General features: G+C 36.5%; 1 protein-coding gene across 2 annotated transcripts; it reads left to right on the top strand.

Moving 5' to 3' along the window:
- The first annotated feature begins 2,537 nt into the window (after nt 1-2,537).
- LOC114758535 (protein SCAI) lies at nt 2,538-26,639 on the top strand. Of its 2 annotated transcripts, none has more exons than XM_028947586.1 (10): nt 2,538-2,794; nt 3,367-3,754; nt 4,675-4,881; nt 5,069-5,287; nt 5,510-5,576; nt 13,622-13,684; nt 23,955-24,046; nt 24,534-24,716; nt 24,830-24,966; nt 25,953-26,639. In XM_028947586.1, exons 1-10 carry the CDS (start codon nt 2,667-2,669, stop codon nt 26,170-26,172), a joined length of 1,704 nt encoding a protein of 567 aa, XP_028803419.1. In that variant the 5' UTR covers nt 2,538-2,666; the 3' UTR covers nt 26,173-26,639. The 2 variants fall into 2 exon arrangements, with proteins under 2 accessions (XP_028803419.1, XP_028803420.1); XM_028947587.1 differs by having other exon boundaries at nt 2,715-2,794; nt 3,428-3,754.
- The last annotated feature ends 753 nt before the right edge of the window (nt 26,640-27,392 follow it).

The following is a 27,392-nucleotide window of genomic DNA, read 5'->3' as shown; positions in this document are numbered from 1 at the left end:
TATGGAAGCAAGAAAGAAGAACAAGAAAATCAAAGAGCATTGAATTAAGGTAGTAAGATTTAATTGACCTTAATGTTGATTATTGCATTCATTGCTATGCAATTTCATGTGTTATTATGTGGTTGAACTAAATGATGATGATGATGATTGTGTAGTTATACTCCTTGCTTTATGTGCCTTGGCTATTGCATGTTAGAGTGCTACATGTATGAGGTAAGGTAGTTTCCTATTAATAACAAAAGGTTGGAATGCTTGTAACTGATGCATGTTGATGTTCTGGTTGATTGATCTTGCTACTGGGATTTCATTGAAATCTCATCCCCCATATGTAACTTAACATTTTAGAGACTGAATCATCAAAAGGGAGGCTGCAAATCCAAGGATAAATATGGTGATGAACTATGAGGAAACATTTATATTTGGTTATGTATAAGCATGTATGGTTGGAGCTATAATCCCTAAGCAGGATGCCAAATTAGAGCCATATTTTATTAAGTTACCGAATGATTTTCTATATGAAATTTGGTATGCTTAAAATTCACGTCATGAGCTTCAAATCGATAGGCAGCACATTAAAAATCGCCAACTACACGATTTTTAATGATTTTTCAAAGTTAAGATTTAGAATATAGAAAAATGATTTTTGCCAAATGGACAGAGGTGACTTTCACAAAAACTTGACACTTTTTCAAATGGAATTGGTTCATAAGATTATTTTTCATTGAAAGAGCATTCAAATAGATTTATATATAATTTTGAACCACTCTATTTTGATTTTTCTAGATTAAGTTATGAATTTTCAAAGTTGAGCTAGAAAACTGGATTTTTACCCGCTGAACAGTAAAAATCCGAAAATCAGTGTTTTCATGGATTTTTGAGCCCAAAGCCATCCAAGGTGGTCTAAAATAGTTTTAATTAAACCCTAAGTGGATTCGATAGTAAGGTGTGACAATGTTCAATTAAATTATATTATTTTAATATGACCGATTTGACTCCGAGTTGACCTCGGTGTGATCCATTGACCTATAAGCCACTATCTCAACCAATTTAGTGTTCGGTACAGTTTTTTGTTCCTTGCTTAGCATGGTCTTTGCCTAGTGATAGGTGATCATGTTTCATTTTAACAGTCACTTAGCTAAAGACATATATTTGAAAATCTGTAGTAGCGAGTCTTAGACCCTCCTTTATCATTTTTATCCTGACAGTCCTATCATTGTATTTAACTTTACCATTAACATTTTCAACAAAGTTCCCACCTACTTAAAAATAACACATAAATCACTTTGAAGATGTTGACTTAATGTTAGATGTCATCAAAGCTTGCTAACCTGTAGCAAAAGGTAAGCACAAATCAAAGTTCTAATTTCCCAACAGTCAATTTTCATCACCTTCCAAAATACCCAAAACACACACACACACACATCCTTTATTGATAACTTTAATATTAGGTTTCACAATTTGACTATTGACGTTATGCTTATTGTTTGCTCTCAAACTTCATAGCCACATAATCACTTGCCATCATTTTTCGATTTTCCATACACTGTTCTTTGATTCCCATCCAATTCTCAATCTAAACCCTCTTTACTAACAAACACATTCCCATCTCACCATAGAGAGAAGCTAAAAGAATAAACAACCTAAATCCCACCATCAGCGTCTACTCAATTTTGTAATGCCCCACGTTAATCTCTCTCCTAGTACAAACTTACTTACACACCCAAATGAACAATGTCTGCAACATTTTAATGGGTGGAGGAGTAAGATAATAGCATTTCGAAACAAAAATTAGATTTTTTTTTTTTTTAGCTTTTGACATTGCTCCAAGCTTTCTCTCTTTCCTCTACGTGCCAATACTTTGTGAAAACCTTTAGATGTTTTTTTTTCCCCTCACTTCAGGAGCATTTTAATCTTTCCACCAAAAATTGCAAACCCGATATTCATACCTCAAACCTATTTGATGATTTCATTTATTTGCAAGGACTTTTGTCTTTTTGAATTTTAATAGGTATTTTCTGGTTATTTTCCCTGATAGTAATAGTAGTATTTGTTTATGATAGTAGTATTTCTTTATTAATTTCTTAGTTGATAGTTGATTAGTTGAGTGAGATCAATTAATTTAAATATAACACCTCTGTTGTTTTTCATAAGAAACAATAACTAAAATTACGCCGTTTAAATGGTTAGTTAAATTTAGTTAAAAATAATAAATGTATAAGATATATATTCCAATTATATCCTTGTTTGCTGCTGGTAGAAAAAATTATACCTTTATTTATAAAAAGGTTGTATAAAATAATGAGTAAACATTTATTTATTTAATGGGGTAAAAATATAAAGATTAATTTAAAATTTCTGTTAAAAAATTTTGCAACGTACATTGCTACTTAACCGGGGTTATTACTAATTATCGGCAATTCTGAGTACTCCAATTGCTGAACAAACTGGTCAAGAAAGTAATTGCCGAGCAAATCCTCTATTTGACCCAAACGGTAGAAACAAAAATACCCCAACTTGCTGCGGGCGAACATTCCGGAGATTTGGTCCGCCGTGACACCGGTGTTCTTGTCGTCTGCTTTCTCTTTCCTTCGCTTCGCTTCTGTCGTCTTCACCAAAGAAAGATTCTCGCAATATGAATCGCGTTATGTAGCCACCGGAGCTCGAAGATGTCACATCAACAAAGCACTGCCACTAGCAGCAACATTCCAGTAAGCGAAGTGTTCTGGACTCTGGTTGATAAAGCTGACAAGAAGTTCTCTAAGATCAGGGATTTACCTTATTACCAGCGTACCAGGTTCTGTTCAATGTCAATTTGCTGCCATTCTTCTTTCTCGTATGACCTTTCTTTTGCTTACTTCCGGGCAAAATTCACACTCGGCAAAATTTCTAATTTGTCTTTATCACTGGAGAACTTTTATTATCGGACTGAATTAATTTTCTAATTTGTTACACGAATCAGTTGAAAATTAGTATTGCGAAACTCTGGGATATTAAAAAGTATATTCCTTTGTCAGTGGTTTCTCTCTGGATTACCAGAAGATTGTGTTGTTGTTGTTTTTCTTTTTCTTTTTGTTTTTTTTTTTGCTTTTTCAAAAAACATGCTTAACTTGCCAGCTTTTCTTTTTTGTTCTGTTATTAGAAGTTTTGGCATCGTAAATTTGAGAACTAAACCATAAGTTAACGATATATAGTCATTCCGTTATTGTTATTTGATTGGGATGAAATATCAACGCTGTTCAATGCCTACCTATAACTTGATGATCAAAGGCAAATATCTTTGATAATAGATAGGGAGCCGCCGGGTACGAGTCTTCATGTGTGGTCATCTGTGAGAGGCTTAACATTTCTTAGTGGCTTTGTTTTTAGGTATGACACGTACTTTTATAAGGTCTTTAAGGTTTACACACAGTTGTGGAAGTTTCAACAGGAGAATCGACAGAAGCTGGTTGAATCTGGGCTTAAGAGATGGGAGATCGGTGAAATTGCATCTCGCATTGGGCAACTATATTTTGGGCAGTACATGCGAACAAGTGATGGGACTTATCTATCTGAGTCATATATATTCTATGAAGCCATATTGACTCGGGAGTACTTTAAGGAGGGATTATTTCAGGATGTGAATATAGCGAACAAACAGTTGAGGTTTCTAGCTAGGTTCCTGACGGTTTGTTTGGTTTCAAACCGGAGAGAAATGGTGCAGCAGTTGGTTAATCAGATTAAATTGTTAGCTGATGAATGTAGGCGGGCGTTCCAGGTTTGTAAAAGTCTAACGTGGTCATACATTTCTGTGTAACTCAATGGATCATTGATATATGTTTCTCATCTTTGATTTGTCATTGTCATCTTTTACAAAAGATCAGCTTCTTTATCTTAAATATATTTGTACATCACTACACTGCTGTCAGCAGGACGTTCATCACAAAAGTAATTACCGTATATGATGATAAATTTGGTACCATATCAGAAATTTGCATCTGCTGTTCTGTTAAATGCAGTGCCTTTTTTACAAGTTCCTGTTGAAATATGTTGATTGTCATTCTTCTCTTTGAATCTAAAGTGTTGCTATCTAAATTGACGTAATATTCTACTAAGATGCATTTATATCTTGGAGGTAGATTGTTTGGATATGTAAGGTGATTTATTAACTTGATGAGTCAAAGGACATCTAGTTATGCTAAACACAACAGAATAATGTAGAAGATGATGGCCTAAAGCTGGATTCTTATGCCAGAGTCCATACCTGTCTTACACCGTATAGCTAACATATGCTTACCAAAATGCTAAAAGCTGTGGCAAATATGCCCAATTTCATTACCATGTAAATAAAAGTACTATTCATTGTATAATGTTACCTATACGTTTTCCTGTTATGTTGCTTCCTCTGTAGATGTCAGATTTTGCTGAAGTGCTTCTTTCACATTCTCTTATGTTTATAATTTACTCTTATATCTAACTAGGTTAATTCATTGTTAATAAACCTTCCAATTTAAGTTTCAGAGCTGCCCAAAAGTGACATATTAATGCATCTCTAGGGCATCCAAAATGCAAAACCAAGGGGCAATCAATTAGAACAATGACCTGTCGCTTTATGGAACCTGTTCTACTAGACATGCTTTTGCAGATTTATTGGAAATGGTCTTGAAACATTCTTTTTTTTTTTTTTTTCGGTGGCAGGAAAGTGACTTTAAAGAATGGAAGCTGGTGGTTCAAGAAGCAATCAGATTTTTGAAAGCTGACACAACTTTTATGAATATCAGGCCTTTGAGATATAGTCTTGTTTTGGACCCTCATCCAGATACTTTACCACATGTTGCTCCATCAATCACAAAGAGAAACCTAAAATTACAAGATGCGCTATTGAGCAGCTTCCATCATAATGAGGTAAGATATGTTAGGATTTCCTTGCCTTTTCCCCTTATAATGAAGAAGAATATTTGTGGGGAAAAAAATTAATATCTGTGAAGAATGTTACAGTTAAAGAAGTAACATTTTTTCACGGCTCATAAGATGTTTTGTAAATGTTTTCTTTGATTCTCTATATCTATTTTAAAATTTTATTTCTAAGCAGGTTAAATTTTCAGAGCTCACTATTGACACATTTCGAATGCTTCAATGTTTGGAGTGGGAACCTAGTGGCTCCTTCTACCAGTCTAATTCAAAACTTAGTCAGAATGGGGCTTCTGGGTCCAGTCGCATTGGTTTTTCACAGGATATTGTTGATCCTACATTACCAGCTAACCCACGGAAAGCTGTGTTATACCGTCCTTCACTGACAAACTATATGGCAGTAAGTATGAAATTGTGCTTGGTTTTAAGACTTTATTCTCCAATTTTGTAACTCTCAGATTCTTTTTTGTTTTCAATGAGAAGACACATGTAATGGTTATGAATTGTTCTGCTTTGCAATTGACATAAAGATTGCTTTATATCAGTGTGTTCATGATTATCTCCTCTTTGCTTCGTTTCTCAAGTAATCAAAATTGAAGATTGTTTTGCTTCTTATGGTCAGGTTCTAGCCACAATTTGTGAGGAACTTCCTTCTGATGGCATTCTCTTAATATATTTGTCAGCTTCAGGTTATTATGCTTTTTTATTGCTCAGCTGGTGACTTTTCTTTGGCATCCATGCGACAGTTTTTTTTTTTTTTTTTAATAAATATTTTCAATTGTCAGCACATGTTTCATATTGTTCTGTGCAGCTTTATTTTTATTCTTTAATACCTCGCCACATATTTTAATATGGTTTAAAAATTAAAAAGATGAGTACAATCTTTGACAAACTTTTAAGTTATCATCTCTCCTATACCGGAATAATATCTAGTTTTGAGATCAGTCTAACCGCTAAAGCTTTTAAGATTATTTGTTCCTTGCGTGATATTAGAGTCTTTCTTAGCAGGAGAATACAAGTTTAGTTTATGCAACTATATTCTCACACTCTAGTTAAACTTTCAATCCATGATTTGGGTGGATCTTTGCTCTGTATATGCTTCAAGATTAATGGGTTTTTGCTTTTGGGTGCATGTGACATTTATACATCAAACTTATTCTTAGTTCTTCTCCAAATAGCTTAATTGGTTCAGAAAATAATCGATTAGTGTTTAGTAGCTTCAAAATTGGGGATTCTAAGGTGAAGAAAAAGGTAGAAAAATTGTGGACTAAAGGTTCTTGATAGTCTGTTTTGATGCAGGGACATAGGTGTGTTAGTAGTGTCCAAAAAATGGTACAATCCAGGGATACTGCGATTTCTTTAAAAAGGTTAGGTGGAGTATGACAGAACATGGGTAAAAATATTAAATTTATGTTTACTATTATATCAGTGGATTAAATAAATTAATAAAAAGGAAAACTAGTCTTTTAGTCCTTGAAGTTGACTCACTTATAATTCAGTCTTTGGATTTTGATTTAGTATAACTCATTCCTTGAACTTTTGATTCACTTGTAACTTAGTCCCTAATCTTTTTGAGGTATCATCTTACGTCACAAAAAAATATTAATAATACTGTTAAAAATTGCTTACATGCCCTCCAAATCAGCTCCACATGGATTTTACATAAACTTTTTGGAAAATAAGACAACCTGACAACACCTTCATCTTCGACAAAGGCTTTAACCTTCCACTTCTGTTTTTCAAATTCTTGTTAGGCAGCCTCAGCATCCATGACAGATCCTTTGTTCCTATTCTTACTCTTAAAATCCAAAGTTCTGCATACTATTCAGTTCAAGGATGGCAAAATACAAAGGCAAAAGCAAAAGCTTCTTCAAACTTCTTGTTTTGAGTACACTTCTTCTCACTGCTTGCCTAGTATTCTTGGGGGCTTCAATATGTTCAAGTGTTGCTAGGACCTTGAGGAGGAGAAGAGTTAGAGACACTGAAAAGAGAGATCATGGAGAGAGCACTTACATGTAGGGTGAGATGATGTCCTTTGCTGGTCGCTGGTGATTCTGAAGGACCTATCATGGATGCCGAGAAAGCCCAGCAAGAATGTGTAAAACAGAGGTGGACAGTTGAAGGCCTCTTGGAAGATGTTATGGAAAATGAAGGTGCTGTTAGGTTGTCTTATTTTTTGAAGAAAATAGGAAGAAATAATCAGTTGAGTAATTGAGGCTTAGCTTCAAAGCTTCATTGATGTATTTGCTTGATACATATGGTAAAAATAAAGGATAAAGCCCAAAGATAAAACCTAATATATTGAAATTGAAATCTAAATCAGGGTAAAAAGAAATCTTATCTAATCTAATTCATTCTAATTTAAATGATACATAAAATAATTAATAAAGCACTAGATTAAAATCTAATTAATTGGGCCCTACTAAGCGGGCTTAGGCCTTCATCTTTCAACATTTTTCAAAAAATTTATGTAAAATCCACATGGAGCTGATTTGAAGGGCATGTGAACAATTTTTAACAGTATTATTAATATTTTTCCCCACATAAGATGACTCAAAAAGATAAGGGACTGAGTTATACCGAGTTAAAAGTTTATAGTGAAATGGAATATAGAAAAAGGAATTTTTTTGAAGCGATGACTGAAGTAATTTTTATCAGAAAGAGGAGCACATCTTGTTGGAGGATAAGCTACTTATAACCTGCAATACGAGAAAAAGCTCAAAAAATGAATAAATTAACAAAATTTCTATCAAAATGTTGATGAAGTTATGGGCCCCTACATTTAATGATTAAGATTAGCTAACGCCAAATCCCCAAGATTATGGCAGATTTGATTTCTTTTAATTTTTTTTTTGAATTCATCCCATTTAATTCTGATTTACCTTGATTATGTAATCTCTAGTGATCCTAGAATCTTCCTATGCTATCTATAAATATTGTATCCTACTAGTCGAATAAAACATAGCATTTTGGCATCAAGCTGTTCATGGTATCAGAGCAGAGATGAAGTTCGGCTTCGGGCTGGATGATGAAGGCCAGGGTGGTTCACCCCCATCGGCGCACAACACATCAACAGTGCCGACGAACCACTAGGCGCCAAACGATGCCACTCCCTCCCAGATTACTATTCATCGCCTAAACGGACAAAATTAGCTCCAATGGGCAGCGAGTGTCCGACTCTTTGTGACTGGAAGAGGAAAATTTGGGCACTTGAATGTGATTATAACAAGGCCTAAGCTTATAGGCTCAAAGCATAGTACCTGGGAGGTAGAGGGCTCGATGATTAAGTCATGGTTGATCAACTCAATGACCATGGAGATTAGCACCAACTTCAACTTTGTTCAAGTCTGCTCGAGAAGTCTAGGAAGGAGCACGTGATATGTTCGCCTCTCTAAACAAACCATGCAGCAATTCTGGAAATTGAGTCAAACCTAGACAGACTCACCAAAGGTAATTTAAATATGACAGAATATTGGACTAACTTGATGACTCTTTGGCAGCAACTAGATCAGTATGATACATACGAATGGTCATGCACGTTAGATGCAAAACTATATGCCAAGATCAAGGAGGAGAAGCGAATTTAAAAATTCCTCCTCAAACTCCCATCTTCTCATGATGAAATAAGAGGGCGAATCATAAGCCAAGAGAAGCTGCCAAGCCTACGAGAGGTGTTTTTCATGGCCAAACAAGGGAGTAGGAAGAGGCTCAATAATCCGAAACAACCAGCAGGCATTGGATCTGAATCAAGTGCCTTTTTGACCAAAGGAAGAAAGAACAGAAAGTGGTGTGATCATTGTCAAAGACCTGGACATACCCAGGAGGTCTGTTGGAAATTGCATGGAAAGCCACCTAAACCAAAAGGGAAAGGCAAACCTGAGCCACGAGCTCATGCAACAAACGTGGATTCCAAAGATGAATTGGGGGACAAACTAACCAAGGAAGAACTGGAATTTCTCAAAAAATTGTTAGAAAAGCATAATACTAAGGAGTAATTAGTTGCTACAGGTAATGTAGCCTACACAGGTAATACTGTCCTTGCCTTAAAAGTAAATGTTCACAATGATCAAATGTGGATTGTAGGCTTTGGAGCTATTGACCATATGTCTGGTAATATCGATCTCCTCCAAAATGTTAAACCATGTGAATCTCTCATAAAGGTTGATGGGAAATTTATTAAGGTTCATAGGATTGGTGAAGTTTGCTTGTTTGGGGATGTTATACTAAAAAATGTGCTATATGCACCAGATTTGAAATGCAATTTAATCTCTCTTAGTAAAGCCATTGTTTCACAAGGCTGTGACATCAACTTTTCTGCCTCTTCATGTTTATTTCAGGACTTGGAGTTGGGAAAGAGGATTGGCACAGCTAGGTTACTAGAGGGACTTTATTGCGTAGACCATCACTCAAGGAAGCAAAATAAGGCATATTCTAGAACATATGTAGCAGAAAAAAGATCAGTGACTCAATTTTTGAATAATGAAGCTTTGTTATGGCACTATAGGTTAGGCCATCCCAGCTTTAAATATATGTTCAGATTGTTCCCAAATTCAATCAATAAAAATATTTGTTCTATTCCTCGTGAGGTGTGCCAACTCTCTAAACACACCAAGAACAATTACAAAGCACATCCTCACCAGTATACTCATCTTTTTTCTCCTGTGCATAGTGACATGTGGGGCCATGTTCGCATTCTCACATTAACAAATGCCAAATGGTTTGTAACACTAATTGATGGTCACACACGGGTTACATGGGTATTTCTCATGAAAGAAAAATCTGACCTTACTCAAGTTATCATAAACTTCCACAAAATGATCAAAACCTAGTTTGATACTTCCATATAGGGGTGAGTATTCAGTTTTTCGGTTTGGTTATCGGTAATAACCGAATTAACCAAATAGAGTAAATTTTAAACATCGAACCGATTAACCGAATTAACCGAAAATTTCGGTTCGGTTAACCGATTAACCGAAATATATAAATATGGAAAATGATATTAAATTAAAAATAATAATAAAACACAATTACAACTATTAATTAATAAATATTTCATCATTCAATGTGATTTATTATAATAATATTCATTATAACCATATTTATTGAATATAAATATATTTAAAAAGTTCACATATACGCACATATATATTTATTATAATAATATTTATTAAATATAAATATATAATATATTTATTTCGGTTATTCGGTTATAACCGAAATTTTTTTCTACTAACCGAACCAAACGCCGAAACCGAATTGTTTTAAAAATAAAAACCGAATATATAACCGAAAAATTGAAATTAAATTCAGTTCTGTTCGGTTTTCGGTTACGGTTCGGTTTTGCTCACCCCTACTTCCATACAAGTTCTTATGAGTGACAATGGGAGGGAATGCATGAATACTCACCTCCAAACTTACCTAAAACAGCATGGTGTTGTACACCAAACAAGCTGTATACACCACAGCAAAATGGAATAGTTGAAAGAAAGAATTGTCATCTCCTAGAACTTCCTTGAGTAATAATGATGACCAACAATGTACCAAAATTTTATTGGGGAGAAGCCGTTCTTATTGCTACACACTTGATAAATCGCCTTCCCTTAAATACTCTAAACTTTCGCACACCAATTCAAACCCTACCCGAAACCTATCCCAACTCACACATTCTTACCTATATTCCTGAAAGAGTGTTTGGTTGTATAGCTTATGTCCACAATGACCATGGTAGCAAACTTGACCCTCGGGCTATCAAATGCATTTTCCTTGACCATTCCTCCACCCATAAAGGCTACAAATGTTACTCTCGAACTCAAAAAAAATTTTGTTACAATGTATGTCACCTTTGATGAAACTTAAGCTTATACCCCCAAAACACCCATTCAGGGGGAGAGTGTGAGAGAATGGGAGTTTTTCCAACCCACACCTCTTATCACGCCACCTCAAATTGAGCCTATCTTGATTGATCACCCTCAGACAGAGCCAAACAAACCAACCCAGATCTAGACATACTGGAAACAAGTCTAAACAATGAAAGCTAAGCCAATGAGGAGCTAGACAGGGGAGATTCAGAATCTGGAAATGGAGAAACAGATCAGAACATCCCAGAACAAGTGGAGACAAGTGCTGGAACTAATCAAAACAACAATGAAGTATCCTCTAGAACTGAGCAGTACAAAGAATCAACCTCAACTACTAGTCCTGATGATCTTGCATGGCTATTGCATTGAGAAAGGGGGCAAGATCCTGCGCTAGACATCCTATAAGCAATTTTGTGACACATGAACATCTATCACCCTCTATGCATGGTTTTGTAACTTGTTTGGCAGATGAACATATTCCTACTACATTTCATGAAGCCATATCTGATTCAAACTGGAGAAGCGCTATTGAAGAGGGGCTAAGTGCCCTAAGAAAGAAGTAGACTTGGAAAATCACAAAACTACCAACAAGAAAGAAAATAGTTGGGTGTAAATGGGTGTTTACAAAGAAATACAATCCTGATGGCAAAAACAAGTACAAAGCGAGGTTAATGGGAAAAGAATACTCTCAAACCTACGGCATTGACTATCAGAAGACATTTGCTCCTGTGGCAAAGTTGAACACAATCCGAATACTCCTATTACTAGCAGCAAACTTAGATTGGCCGTTGCATCAACTTGATGTAAAGAATGCTTTTCTAAATGGAGATCTATAAGAGGAGGTATATATGGATGTGCCTCAAGGTTTGACAGAGTGTAATACTCCTGGAGTAGCATGTAAGATCTACAAATCACTTTATGGCCTAAAATAGTCACCCCAAGCATGGTTTGAGAGATTCACAAGAGCAGTGAAACGTGTGGGATTCATTCAATGCCAAGCAGATCACACATTGTTTGTTAAACACTCAGGAGGTAAAGTGGCTATCCTTATTGTTTATGTTGGTCATATCATATTGACTGGAGATAACATTGATGAAATAACCAAACTTAAGAGGTCCTTAGAAAAGGAATTTGAAGTAAAGGACCTAGGAGGACTTAGGTACTTCTTGGGGATGGAGGTAGCAAGATCCTGAGAAGGAATCTTCGTGTCACAAAGAAAGTATACACTTGACCTGTTAAAAGAGACAGGAATGCTGGGAGCAAAGCCAGCAGAAATACCTATAGAACCAGCCTATAAACTTAATGACAAAGAGGAAGAAGAAGAGGGAACAGTCTGTAAGGATTGTAAGAAGAAAACAAAGCCAAAGAAGGAAACAATACCAGTTGATAAGGAAAGGTACAAGAAGCTTGTTGGTAAACTTCTATACCTTTCTCACACACGCCCTGATATAAGCTATGCAGTTGGGGTAGTGAGTAGATCCACAAATGAGCCACTTGAAGAACACATGAATGCAGTCTATAGGATTCTACATTACCTGAAAATGACACTAGGCCGGGGACTCTACTTTGTAAAAGGAAAGTCAAGAGAAATTGTGGTGTATACTGATGCAAATCATGGGGGTTTCCTACGTGATAGGAGATCTACTTCAGGCTACTACACAATGGTATGGGGAAATCTTGTTACATGGAGAAGCAAGAAGCAAATTGTAGTATCCCGAAGTAGTGCAGAAGCAGAACTCTGAGCTTTAGCTCATGGGGTTTGTGAAGGATTATGGATAATAATAGTGCTAAGGGAATTAAGATTTGCACCAAATACATCAGTCAGACTAAGATGTGACAGTATGTTTGCGATTGCTATGGTTAGAAATCCCATCCATCATGAATGCACCAAGCATGTTGATATTGATAAACACTTCATTAAGGAAAAAGAGGATGCAGGAATTATAGAAATAACACATGTTCCTTCAAATTGTTAAGTAGGGGATTTTTTTAACTAAAGCTCTAGCAAGACCACAGTTTGAAGATCTTAGAAGCAAGCTGCGAATGACATATATCTAATGCCAAATCGCCAGGATTATGGCAGATTTGATTTCTTTTAATCTTTTTTGAATTCATCCCATTTAATTCTAATTTACCCTGATTATGTAATCTCTAGTGATCCTAGAATTTTCCTATGCTATCTATAAATATTGCATCCTACTAGTTGAATAAAATATAACATTTTGGCATCATGCTATTCACAAACTTAGTAGCGTAAAAGACTTTTTAGTCTGTTTGTATAGGAAACAGGGATTTCCTTAAAAGCCTATGGGCAAAAAACTAAAGAGAACCCATATCCCAATTAAAGGTGACGATATGCCTATGGGCATTCCTTTGAAGATAAACTTCAAATTCGCACATTATTTTGTTTCCTGACTTATTGCTGAAGCTCTTAATTCAAATTGGGAGAAACTTTTTCAAAACACCAAGTAAAATCTAGCTTTTGCCAAAATACCAAAGAGGTTATTTCAAAGTTAACACATTGCCAAACAATGGATTAATGGCTGGTGAGAGACTAGGAAATTAAATTACCAGTAGTATTGAAATATAAGATCAACTACACAATAGCTTTTTTTTTTTTCCTTTAAAAAATAGTTTTAGGACTCAGGATATTTAAAATATTACTATCAGCCCCATCATCATTATGATACCTGAATATTGAGACAACTTGATATTTTTGTTTCTCGATGATGGTGTGTATTCCATCATTAAGCTTTTGAGGCAATTAAGTCTTTTATAACTAGAATGAGATCATCTGAAGTGTAGGATTTCATACCTCTTATGCTTCCAAATTACTTTGAGCCAAAGATGGACACTATTGTGTGCTTCAAATGCAGGATCTTTTGGTGCTGCCGAGAATGAGTCTGGTTGTTTACAGTTTGGCCCGCGTGGAGATGGAGGTACATCTTAGAGAATATCTTGGTAGATTTCTGTTCTTGTGCTGCCTGGTTCTGCTATGTTGTATGCTCTACTTTCTTGATTTATTCATGTTTTGTCTTTGGTCTTTGCACTTGTTGTTGTATATATGTATGTGCCTTTTATGAGTTTTATACTTTGCTTAACTTTGTGATCCTGTGGTTAGATAGACTATTTTGTGCATCATTCCATGGTAAACTCCACATTGTTTAATCAGAAATTTTGATGTTAAGTGCCTCAAGGGCTTTGTATTCCTAGTAGTCAGTAGTGGTTGGTACTATTTGTCGGAAATTTTCATAGTCAACTGTCTTCTACTTAAATCTTCTAACATTGGAAATTATATCAGCATCCTTTTTTCTATATTTTTATTTTCTAACTTTTGTAGAAAGTAATATCTGGATAACACACAAGATTGAAGATTAAGGTATCTTTCTAAAACAGCCTTAAATTGAAGGTTGACCATGTCACACTCTTTGTAATACGTGGAAATATGCTTGAATTTTGTTTGAACGCATATGTCCTGAAGGGTTGTTTTGCTGGTTGTGAACCGATGTTGCTTTCTAATCGTTTGTCATATGGAGGGAAAAGTGAAAGAAGATTTCATGGAGACTGAATAATTTGGCTTGAGTTTGATGTTGATTTTAGTGTTATATTTCTTTTGTGTTGGAGTGTAAATGCATTGTTTAAGATTGTAGAGATATGATATGATATTATGTAAATATTATGTAATTATGATTAGGATTTGATATGATATGATATTATCATAATGAGCCATTAATGCAAAGGCTCCTCCCACTTGTATATATATGTGCATATTCTGAGCAATGAAATACAACAGAATTATTTTCCATATTATTCTATAATCTACATGGTATCAGAGCGTGAGGGTTTTTTTCTGGGTGGTAATTTTCGGTTGATACAATACCAAAATTACCGTGTGAGCTTATGACCCCCTTCCCGACGCTTCCTTTGGTGTCACTGCCCTGCCCAAGCTTCTTCCCTCCTCTGGACTGGCCAACCATCGAAGTTCGACGGCCATCCGACCAGCACGTGACTCTCACGCGCCTCCTGCAAGTCCGCCGGAATTTCACGCGCCGGTGTGTGACGGCGCGAGACACCCTTTTCACCAGCGACTTCGACGATCGACGGCGACACCTGATTTCCGGCGATATTGTGGTACTTCCTTGGTGTGGGTACGGCGTGGTGCATTGTTCATCGATTTTCAGGCGTTCTGCACTGTTCACTCCGATGTCCGTACTGTTCATTAGCTTTCTGGTGTTCTGTTCCGTTTCTGGCACGTCTTTGGCACTCTGTTTGTGCAATTCGGTTCTGTTTGCAGCTCCCTGTGTAGCTGTTGGCCTTTTCACTGCTTTGGTATTCATTAGGTGATCCAGGTATCGTGCTTTGTGTCCCTGTGTGACACTCTTTCATATTCCTTTTGGTTAGTGCACTTCATCTATGGCTGAATTTAAATCTGCCTCGGAGCTTGTTTCAACTGTTACTAAAATTACTGATCACAAGTTGACTTGGGTAAATTATTTGGATTGGAGTAAAACCATTCGCCTCTATCTGCAGAGCATTGAGAAGGAAGACCATCTGACCGATGATCCTCTAATAACCGATTCAAAAAAGGCCTGGTTGTGGGATGATGCATGGCTACTTTTCCAGATCCGTAATTCCATTGACAGTGAGATTATTCCTTCTATTAATCATTGTGAATTGGTTAAGGAACTAATGGATTATTTAGATTTTTTGTATTCAGGAAAAGAAAATATCTCTCGTTTTATGAGGTCTGCAAAGCTTTCTATCGTTCTGAAAAACAGGATCGCCCTCTCAAAGCCTACTTTATGGACTTTAAGAGGATGTATGAAGAGCTGAATGTGTTAATGCCTCTTACTGCTAATTTGAAGGTTCAACATAAGCAACGGGAGCAAATGGCTATTATGAGCTTTCTTACTGGTCTCCCACCTGAGTACGACACAGTTTGCTCTCAAATCTTATCCGGATCTGAGATTTCTGACCTTCAAGATGTGTTTTCTAGAGTAATGAGAGCTGAGAATCTCTTGCCACTAGCTGCTAGTAGTGCTACAAGTGCCTTGCTCAGTAAGGGCACCTATGAAACTTGTAGTCCCAGTGATAACCGCGGGGGGCCTACCCGTGGTAGTTCGAAGCAAGGGGGAGCCTCTTCTGACTCCAGTGAGGTAGTGTGTTATTACTGCAAAGAACCGGGGCATGCAAAACGCACATGTCGAAAACTTCAGAATAAACAGCAACGAAATAACTCTGCCCACATGGCTACCCACGCTAGTGACACAGTCACGATTTCTGCTGCTGAGTATGCCCAGTTAAAATCTGCTACGCCGTCTGTGAGTGCCGCGGCGATAACAAGTGATAATGCTACTGCCCTTGCTTCTTCTTCCTCAAGGTGGATCATAGATTCCGGGGCTACTGATCATATGACAGGTAACCGCCATCTCTTCTCCTCTTATAATGCTTTTGCTAATCCGTCAAGTGTTTCCATCGCTGATGGTTCCCAGTCTCAAGTTCTCGGTTCTGGCACTGTTAATCCCACACCCTCTATTCGTTTGTCATCTCTGCTAAATGTCCCTAAACTTGCTTTTAATCTCCTATCTCCTAGTAAACTCACCCGTCAACTAAACTGTTGGGTCTCACCTTTTCCTTCTCATTGCTTGATACAGGATCATTTGACGAGGCGGATTATTGGTAGAGGTTATGAATCTGGCGGGCACTATATACTGGATGATCGGGGGTCTCATACGGTGGCTTGCACTAGCAGTCATTCTCCCTTTGAAGTTCATTGTTGATTGGGTCATTTGTCTTTATCTTCTCTTAAGAGAGTTTATCCTCAATTTCAGCAGTTGTCGTCTTTAGATTGTGAGTCATGTCAGCTTGCCAAGCATCATCGTCTTCCCTTAGTGTCTCGTGTTAATAAACGGGTTTCATCCCCTTTTGAGTTAGTTCATGCTGATGTTTGGGGTCCTTGTCCTATAGAGTCCAAAACAGGATTTAAATACTTTGTAACATTTGTTGATGATTATTCCCGAACAACTTGGTTATATTTAATGAAACATCGTTCTGAACTGTTTTCCCATTTTTGTGCCTTTTGTGCTGAGATTAAAACTCAGTTTAATGTTTCTATTCGCACCTTACGAAGTGATAATGCTAAAGAATATCTCTCTGCTTCGTTCGAATCTTACATGCTTCAAAATGGTACACTTCATCAGTCGTCTTGTATTGATACACTAGTTCAAAATGGTGTTGTAGAAAGAAGAAATCGCCACCTACTTGAAGTAGCACATGTACTTTTGTTTCAAATGCAAGTTCCTAAACCATTTTGGGCTGACGCGGTCTCCACTGCATGCTTTCTTATTAATCGAATGCCTTATTCTGTTCTTGATGGTAACTCTCCTTTTTCTACCCTCTTTCCTTCTAAGCCTTTGTTCCTTATTGCTCCTAAGATATTTGGGTGTGTCTGTTTTGTGTGGGATGTACGTCCATCTATTTCAAAGTTAGACTCCAAGTCTCTTAAATGTGTCTTCCTTGGATACTCTCGGGTCCAAAAAGTTTATCGTTTCTCACCTACTCTCAATCGTTATTTAGTATCTGCAGATGTCACCTTTTAGGAGTCCACACCATATTTCTCGTGTTCTTCCCTACCTGCTCCACTTGCGGAGGAGGATGACATTATAATGTACTGTGTCACTTCACCACTACCGTCGTCGCAAGCACCCGCTCCTGCACCAGTTCAACCATTTGATCGTGTGTATACACGACGGTCAAAGGAGATTACTACCGCCACGCCAGCTTCTATTCCTCCCTTGTCCGCTTCGCCATCAGATCCTGAGTTGAGCAACACTGAACCTCGTTCTGACCCTAATCCTGAGACGCCTCCTGTTCCAGACCTGGATGCCTCTCTTGATCTACCCATTGCCCTTCGCAAAGGTAAACATACTTGTCTCCTGTGTCTAGTTCCTTTGTTGCCTCCCTAGATACTATCTCTGTGCCCAGAACTATTTGTGAAGCCTTGGCCCACTCGGGTTGGCGTGCTGCAATGGAAGAGAAGATGGTGGCCCTTGATCAGGCTGGTACATGGACCCTGGTCGATTTACCGGCGGGCAAAAAGGCCATTGGATGTAAATGGTTGTTAACTCCGAAAACTAAAGTTGACGGCACACTTGATCGCCTTAAGGCTCGCCTTGTGGCTAAAGGTTATGCACAGACCTATGGCATTGACTATTCTGAAACCTTTTCTCCTGTTGCTAAGCTCTCATCTGTTTGTCTGTTCATCTCTCTGGCTGCTACTTATGATTGGGATCTACATCAGTTAGACATTAAAAATGCCTTCTTGCATGGTGATCTCCATGAAGAGGTCTATATGGAGCAACCACTTGGGTTTGTTGCTCAGGGGGAGCGTGGGAAAGTATGTCGCCTTAAGAGGTCCTTGTATGGTTTGAAGCAAAGTCCTCGTGCATGGTTTGACCGGTTCAGTACTATTGTACAGAAATTTGGCATGAGCCAAAGCAAGTGCGATCATTCTGTATTTTATCAGAGAACAGCGGCTGGCATGATTCTCTTGGTGGTATATGTAGATGACATTGTGATCACAGGCAGTAATGGTTCGGGCATCTCGTCCCTCAAGTCCTTTCTTAATTCCCACTTTCAGACGAAGGATCTGGGCTCTCTGACATACTTTCTAGGCATTGAAGTTATGAGAAGCAAGAAGGGCATATTACTGACATAGCGCAAATATGTCCTTGACCTAATAAAGGAAACTGGAAAGTTGGGAGCAGCACCGACTAATTTCCCTATGGTTCACAACCCACTCCTTGACGCTGATGGGAGCATACCGCCTGATGACTCTCTTGATGATGAGAAACGGATGCTTGAGCTCAAAAGAGCAAACTATTTGAGAATCCTGAAAGGTACAGGAGAATGATTGGCAAGTTAAATTATCTTACTGTAACTCGTCCGAATATTACTTATTCAGTCAGTGTACTAAGCCAGTTCATGGCATCCCTGACTGTCAGGTAGTGGGAAGCCTTGGAGCACGTGTTACATTATTTGAAGGGATGTCCAGGTCGTGGGACATTATACAAAAATCATGGTCATACAGACATTGAGTGCTTCTGCGATGCGGATCATGGTGGATCAAAGGCCACGAGACGGTCTACTACAGGATACTGTGTCTTTGTGGGCGGGAATCTAGTATCCTGGAAAAGCAAGAAACAAAATGTGGTGTCCCGATCAAGCGCAGAGGTAGAATACCGGGCTATGGCACAGTCTGTATGTGAGATAATCTGGATATATCAGTTGCTGAAGGAGGTTGGCCTCAAAACTACTTCGCCAGCAAAGTTGTGGTGTGACAATAAGGCTGCCCTACATATAGCCTCTAATTTTGTGTTCCATGAACGTACAAAACATATTGAGATTGATTGTCACTTTATCAGAAACAAGCTTAAAGAGAACTTCATCTCTACTGGATATGTGCGCTCTAGTGATCAATTACGCGACCTTTTGACTAAGGCTCTAAATGGGACTCATGTTGACTATCTGTGTGACAAGTTGAGCATGATTAACATCTATGCTCCAACTTGAGGGGGAGTGTAGAGATATGATATGATATTATGTAAATATTATGTAATTATGATTAGGATTTGATATGATATGATATTATCATAATGAGCCATTAATGCAAAGGCTCCTCCCACTTGTATATATATGTGCATATTCTGAGCAATGAAATACAAGAAAATTATTTTCCATATTATTCTATAATCTACAAAGATTAATTTGACTTTTTCTTTGATTAGCCAGATATGGTTGTAGTGAATAGAGATATTTTGTAGTTTTAAGCCTTTGAGGTCTTGTTTGTATCTTCCCTAAAAAATAAGAAACCTCATGGATGTCACAACTCATTAACTACGTTTTAAATATTCTCCCTTTTCTTCCATATCTTAAATGCTATTCAAATCTCCCTTCTCATTTTTGGTCAATCTCCCACTCGAGCGACCATATATCATTCCAATCGTTATATGTCATCTTGTCACACACCCTTCAACAACCACTACTGCTATTGACCAGAGCTCTAAGTAACATCCCATATGCCCCCATGCTCCACAGCAAAAAAATCTACGTTCTTTATGTGATGGTACGTGATGACATGCACACCCTTCATTCTATACTCATCTGACCTTATTTGGTTACTGGTCTTCAGTCTACCTAGGTTAACTCCTCACCTTTTGTGGTTGGTTCCTTTTCATGATGTTTGACTTGTCGCTTTTTCTTTGTTGTTTTCTTTGTCAGTTTTGCCACTTCCCTGGCTCATTTCTTCACGTTTTAGAGCTCTTTGCAATACAACCTTTTTGTAATTGTACAAATCTCCTTTGCTCCAAATTGAGTACTCTCCTTGTTGCCATTTTAAGAAACCTTATCTTCACTTCAGAAAAATTTAATAATCTACTCATTTTTAATTCCATTTAAAACGTCTATTAACATATATGTACTTAGACAATTATTTATCATACATCTCTTATTAGATTGTGCATTTTTCTCATTATTCATGGCAGAATGTCCTCTCTTTACGAGACAAGTTATTGCTAACTTCAAAAGATAAACTAGAGAGTACGTACGTATGTCTTCTAATCTAAAGAGCATCATTGTAGGACTTCAATTGCTTTTACTTTCGCATGCCAATTCCTTTTAGACAAAGTCACAAAATCAGTATCCTTCAAATTAATGCATAATGTAAAATAAAGTTACTTCATGCTATAATGGTTGTTATTCATTGTCCTTCATAGCTTGTAATTGTTGCTGTGGAATGTTAACCAAGTTTATGGAGTTCATGATATTTTGATCTTTCCTTTCCATGCATTTGACACTTCGTTTTAGATTCGTAATACATTTTTCATCAAATGTAGTGTGAATGCAAAATTAAAGTGTTCTGACAAATGGCGAACTTCTAGTTTTAGCTCTTTGTTTTGCATTTGATCCCTATTCTCTTGTCACTCCCAGCACATCAATTACAACATTAATATTAAATTTGTCTAAGTTTGCATAATTTGAGGTTTGGCATCACTTTCTTGATTTAACAGTTGCTTACTTGGAATTTTTCCTTCTAGTTCTTTTGTAATATTGGAATTTAGGGCGTGTTTGGGTGGAAATCAAACCATGGTTTTACGGTATACGAAGTAAGCATGTAAAGAGAAGTTTTTTCTCGATTTGCATGAAAGCACTTTCTAAAAGTGCTTTTTAGGTCAGCCAAATCTCACTAGGAATGTGAATGTGATTCTTGACAATGGCAACAAATTGTAGGATGAGTTAACCGATGAGGAAATCAATGCACATAAAATGGTGGAACTGAAATTTTCTAAAATTTAAACTTTAAGCCCACAAAATTTATCTTGCATGTTACTTGTACCATTATGACTTTGTCCATGTATTCTTGATACGTTGAAGCCTTTATTTGCAAAATGAACAACCTGATTGAAAACGCGTAGATGTTTTTTATTGCATCATTTCATTTCATGCACTTTTAAAGCAAAAATTAGTTGTGTGATCATGATATATTAATAAATTCTACTAATCAAGTTAACGCCCTTGAACTCGTAAGATTTCATGTTTCTTACGATGAATCAAGAAATCATGTTATCATAGAAAAAGGCTTTTGAAAATTTGTTAACTGCCCCTAAAATTTAAAACGATATTACTACTGTATTGAGAATCAATGCTACTGCTGTTGATATTAGAGATGTATTATTGCCATTATTATTGATAAGCCACGTGACACAAAAGTAAGGGGAAATGTCTGTTGATTTGCCTTGTGTCAATAAGAAATGAAATACTATTCGGTGCTTTGATATAATGCATGTCAGCGATATGATTTCCTTGCCTTTTAGAATGCAAATTGATGAGCTGTCTTGCAAATATGGACTAAATGTGACAAAAATTCACTGGCAAGATTATGACGGGAGTATTAACATATAAGAGAAATTTTGTGGTTGGAGTACTCATTTCCATTTTGTGTGCTTTGCCTTGCCAATCTATTATAGCTTACATTGTCATTGTCAAAAATCACATTCACATTCGTTATCTTTTTAATTTTTTGTGTACTTTATTAAATGTTGTCAAGAATTTAAAATGACATGACGTGCTTCATGAAAAACAAATAGCCAAAGTTAAGGAAGCGTCGGGAAAAAGGAGATTTTTTTTTTTAATCCTAGAAAATGGTCTTGAACAAGGTGTTGCTACTAGTTGTGGTTCAAGTTGTGTATAAATTTAATATTAATATATTCTATATTGGTTGACGTGATTGACATTGTAAAAGAAAATGCATGTCAATGAACTGAAACTAATGGCCTTTTACATTTGTGAGAAGATTTCGATTTTGTATTCACATTACATTCATGAAAAATGTGTTAGATTATGGAATGAATTATCATAAGCATTGCAAAAGAAAGATCAATGTATCATCGATACCATATGCTTGGTTAAAATATTAGAGGAATGATTGCAAGCTAGCTATGAGAAATAGTGGATGTTATTCTTTATTGCATGAGGTAACTTTATTTTATACTCCCTCTATTCCTTTTTATAAGAGACAAATTTTGGGTGTGGCTTGTTCCTATTTATAAGAAACACTTAGAAGCTATCTCTAATTTTTTTTTGGTTAATTCCCCATTTTGTCCTCATTCAATTAATCATAATAATATCATTGCATTTATTTTCAAGGTAAATTGTTTAGATGGTAAATTCTCTCTCTTACCCCCCCGGGAGGCAAAGTAAAGGCATTTTGCTGGGAGAAAAGGTTACATTGTATACATATTTACTGTGTCTAACTAATTTTAACCTTTTTATCAGTGTGATTTGATTAGTTGTTTCTTTTAAAAAAGAATAGTGGGAGTAATATGCATTACATTGACATGTCTAATATGGAAGACATTCCATTTGTCTAAATGGAGATCATGACATGGAGTTCAAGCTCAAGATGTGTGATGGAGATTTGGTTGTATAGGATACTGAATTTTACATACTAAATTTTACATTAAGTAGTGTGGGATGCTTAATGGGGCATTTAAATGGGTTGGTCTCCCATCTCAAAAGTTGGCTTTTGAGGCAGAGTTCCTAATAGAGTTCCTAATCATGAAGTTCCCTTACATGCTTACAACTACAGGAAGAAAGGTAAAGTTGAAAATTATGATTATTCTTACTATTAATGTATTAAAAGATACGTTATATGAGTAGTTTTTAGTATGATGTATTGTTATCTATTTGTGATGGAAAAGTGTTGTTTAAATGTTGTGTTGTCATCTACTCAGGGTGACTGCTATTTTCAGATATGGGAATCATTGCTGAATACAAATCGTTATTTTGTCATAATCTGGAGGTTCCCCTGGTTTTGGAACATTTCTCAGACTTAGATTCTGATTCTGGGAATTCTTAAATAGATAACACATTTACGGCACATCATACTAAAAATTACTCATGTTTCCCAATACAATTACTAATAATAAAAATTATCCTATTTTTCAACTTTTCCTTCTGATATAAGTACACATCGGAACTTCATGATTAAGAACCGTATCATCCCCCTGTTCTGTGAAATATTTTTCGAATAAAATTCCTAGCAAGAAACAGGAAATCAAAGGTTTACAGTACTTGTGAATCCTAATTCTGATTGGGTTTATTGGGCTGCAATACATCACTTGGGCCCATTCCTTGCTTCTGAGTTTTACTGGTTTGGGCTGTTTCCTCTTACATATTTGGCCAGTTATAACATCAGGCCCATCAGTGATTATTTCCAGTAAATTGCTTAATTGTTTTGTGAAGTTTTATGTTGTGTTCGTGCAGATGCTCTTAACAGGTCTCATCATGATCATATGTTTGGCTTTTTTGTCCCTGTTTTCTGCGATATATATGATAGAGCAAAGGGTTAATTTTGTCAATGTTGAAATAAGCCAAGGATGGTTGGACAGGGGACTCAAAACTCAAAAGGTCTAACAATTGTAACAATTAGGGCTTTGAATTAGAAACTTGTTTCGGACGGAATGGATCATTGCCTTTCATTTAACCTTCCTCTGGTTTAGCTCTCTGTTGCTTTGTCATATCTCAATAGTTCCCCTGCCCATAAATTTGGCCTGGGATAATATGATGAATGCTTGATTGTATAAAGATCTTTTGAGCTATGAATGGTACTCTTGGACTTGTAGAATGTTACTTAACTTGATTACTTTTCAGGATTAAACTGCATTTATCCATCTGATTTTCTCCCATTTACAAGGAGACCACTTCTATTAGTCATTGACAGTGAAAGCAGTGAGGCATTCAAGGCAAGTATTACCTCTATATTTTAGTTTACATAATGAACTTTAGTACTATGACATGTACTTGTATAGATATGATTGGTTTACGCATAAATTAGGTGGAACGTAGGGGACAGTGATTTTACTTATACTATCCATGCATTACTCCAAACATTGCGCATAAAGAATTTCATTGAATAACTTGTGTTAATTTGTAAATTGTAAGGCACTATCAATAATTTCTGATCCGATATTTTTTTCTGGATTTGTTGCATACATGAAGTTTTGACTGTCTTGATTCAGATTTTAATTAGGGGCAACGAGAAAGGTAAAATTGATTGTGTTGAAGTTTAGGTACTCTTAAAAATAACTTCGAATAGAAGAAACATCGCATTGGGGGCTAGGTCTTTACCTTGGGCTTTCCTAAATCATGATTGTATGTTCCTTCACATCCTAATATCAAGTCGAATTCATTTAGAACATTTGAGAATTAATTGGTCAGAATCAAATGCAGGCCATAGCTGGAAAAGAGAAAGGAGAGTCAGTCGCTATGCTTCTTTCTCCTGGTTGTTTACCCCCAATTGCTTCTTCGGATTGGTCACGATATTTACATGGGAGCCTGTTCACCATGTTTCTGACAGCTCCACTGCAAGCTTTTTGTCTGCTGCTTGGTCTTTCGGGCAATGATATTGATACGGTGCTTGAGAATTGGCCTCATTTTTTCATTTTACTATTTTTGGTTTCTTTCTTTTTGGAGGTAGGAAATTTCTAAATTTGGAGGTCTCTTAAGAAGTTCAATTCTATTGTCAGGACACATATGACAGAGCTGAGAAGCTGCTTTCATCATTATTCAGTGACTGGGGACTGACTTCGGCAACATCAGATATGCTTAATCCTGTCTGGGGACAGATTTTAGGTGATCCCTTCATAAGGCGACTTCTTTTAAGGTAAGAAAGGCCTTACGTGTCCTCTTAACACATATTTGTTGTTGGGTCTGAACACTGTTGAATTGCATTGTCTTTGACAGAATGTTAATCATCTCATTATACTTTTGTTATCGTTCATGTACTTCATGATTAATATCACTTGATTGATGATTGAGTTGAGATTTGGAGGGTGATTGAACTTGCTGTCATGCTAATCTCTTGTCATTCTCATGCCTAGCTATGTTTTTAGTTACCTGGAAACCTCTTCTAATTGAATACTACTTCTGGATCTGTTTCCTTCTAATTTTTTGATATCATCGTTAACCACTTTTGAGGGGGAAAACCTTGTTAAAATCTCCAGTGGTCCTTCAAAACAACCTCCATAATCTTTCCACTTAGTTGACTAAACTATTTGTAGCTAAGAGAAAGTCATATCTTCCTTCAATTCTAAAATTTTGATGTTCATTTTGACTTAGTGAAGCTTGGGCATTAATATTATCCCTGGACAGGCTTGCTCACCTATATCTTGAAGTATTTGTAATGCAAAGCATGCCCAGAAGATTTGCTTTCTCATTCAAGATTTTCGCTGGTAATTCAGAATAAGATACTACTTAAATAGCACTAGAACGATATGGGAGCAACTATTTAGTTTTAGAGATCATAGTTATCATGATTTGAAATTTGAAATCCTATTTGCTATTGAGCTATATGTATCACCGGAGGGATCAGAAGGTGAGCAGAATCGCAGATAAATTGCTGGAATCATGGGATGCATTCCATAAATAGAAAATTGCATGATTTTCATATTTTCTGCATTTGTTATCTGTCTTCCCAAGTTTGCTCATGAATGACCTTGTGTCGCAGTTCTGACAAAAACTTATTCGACTGTTATGGAGATTAGACCCTTCAAATCCCATCGGAAATTTTAGTTTACCCGTGAGGGAGATTTCATGAATTTCTCTCAAGTAGCTTAGCTAATTTCTCATTTCACTTTCCATTTGGTGCAGATTCCTCTTCTGCCAGGCAGTGCTAACACTATATGCTCCCATCCACAATAAGAAGGAATTCCTTCCAATATGTGTCCCATCTCTTCCAACACCTGTCCTGCCCTCAAGCTCCTTGCCACAGAGTGTGATTCTGCAGTTAGCCAGCTTGTTCGGTGCTGCTGAAAGTTTCATCTCTTCGGAGGAGACTGTTCTTCCTGAAAATCAGATGCCACCTCAATGAGCATCATTTCTGGGCAGAAGCCAGATGCGTAATCTTATGCAGCTTCATTGTATAGCTGAATCTATCAAATATTAACTCTTGTACTTGGTCATGGGCGTCCGCTGGGAAATGGTATTTGAGGTAAAATATGTTTTGGCACTTATATTTGGGTGATTGTAAAACCAAGAAGGTAGTCTGAACAGTCTGGATCCCAATGGGGCCAAAATGAATGTCGCATTGATATCCTGAGAATATTAGAAACTTGCATAATCACTCTTGTAATTTTGAAGCATGCAAAATCTTCCCGTGTGAATAGAATGACAAGCATTGTCTTGAAATTGGATTAGTTTTAGGGTTGTAATAGCAATGATTCATAGTTTTTTTTAAGAGCTGAATTAGTGATTAAAAAAACAATCTAGTTTGGGTTTATGCTGTTACAAATCGAATATCTGCATGAATGAATACGTAGTAGATTGTACTATTTAAAATTATCCAGTGTGTGTAGTATTTTTTGTTTTGCCCCAAAAAATTCATTTTCCAAATGTAGATTTAATGTACGCAGCAAAACAACAGTTTAATATGAAATACAACAAATCGTGTCCCCAATTTATCACAAAATGTTCAAATTATATGTATTAAATTTATCCCATTATAAATAATAGGGATGTTCACGGGACGGATCGGGACCGGGACAGGCCCGTCGCGGTTCCGTGCCGATGAACAGTAACGGGACAGATTTTCTGTCTCATGTCCTGGTCCCGGTCGGGATGGGACGGGACCGGGACGTTCCGAAATTATTATTTTTTTAATTTTCTTTTAATTTTTTTAATTTTTTTTAATTTTTTTAAAAAAAAATCTGATTTTTTTATATTTTTTTGAGCTTAAATTTATAAAAACATCTTTTTTATTTGTTTGGGCACTCTTAAACAAAAGCTTAAAAATTCTAAACAGAAGCTTTTAACACAATAAAAACTTGCTAAAAATTCTAATCATCAATAATCTCAAATCATTAACAAATATAAAAACTCTAAATAAATATATCATAGTTCCATACAATAGTCTCAAATCTTAAAAAAATATGAAAAAAATGAAAAAATGATATTATATAAAAAATTTAAAAAAAAAAGGAAGGTTTGTCCTGTCCCGAAAAATTTCGGGCCGGAACGGACCGGTCTTGAACACTCCTAATAAATAAGATACTTTATGGTCACAGGAGTATAATATCGGTTTTTGTTCAAGCA

The sequence above is a fragment of the Neltuma alba genome, unplaced genomic scaffold (genome assembly GCF_004799145.2).
Source record: "Neltuma alba isolate B1F8T4 unplaced genomic scaffold, ASM479914v2 tig00010728_pilon, whole genome shotgun sequence".
NCBI lineage: Eukaryota > Viridiplantae > Streptophyta > Magnoliopsida > Fabales > Fabaceae > Neltuma > Neltuma alba.
Note: the sequence above shows the minus strand (reverse complement) of the source record. Positions and strands in the feature narration are given on the sequence as shown.

What these genes read in the sequence shown, in the direction of transcription:
- LOC114758535 (XM_028947586.1), top strand. Translation starts at nt 2,667, where the DNA reads ATGTCACATCAACAAAGCACTGCCACTAGCAGCAACATTCCAGTAAGC. An exon ending in AATATATTTGTCAGCTTCAG is followed by an intron (nt 5,577 to 13,621) that starts GTTATTATGCTT and finishes CTTCAAATGCAG; the next exon opens with GATCTTTTGGTGCTGCCGAG. An exon ending in AAAGCAGTGAGGCATTCAAG is followed by an intron (nt 24,047 to 24,533) that starts GCAAGTATTACC and finishes AATCAAATGCAG; the next exon opens with GCCATAGCTGGAAAAGAGAA.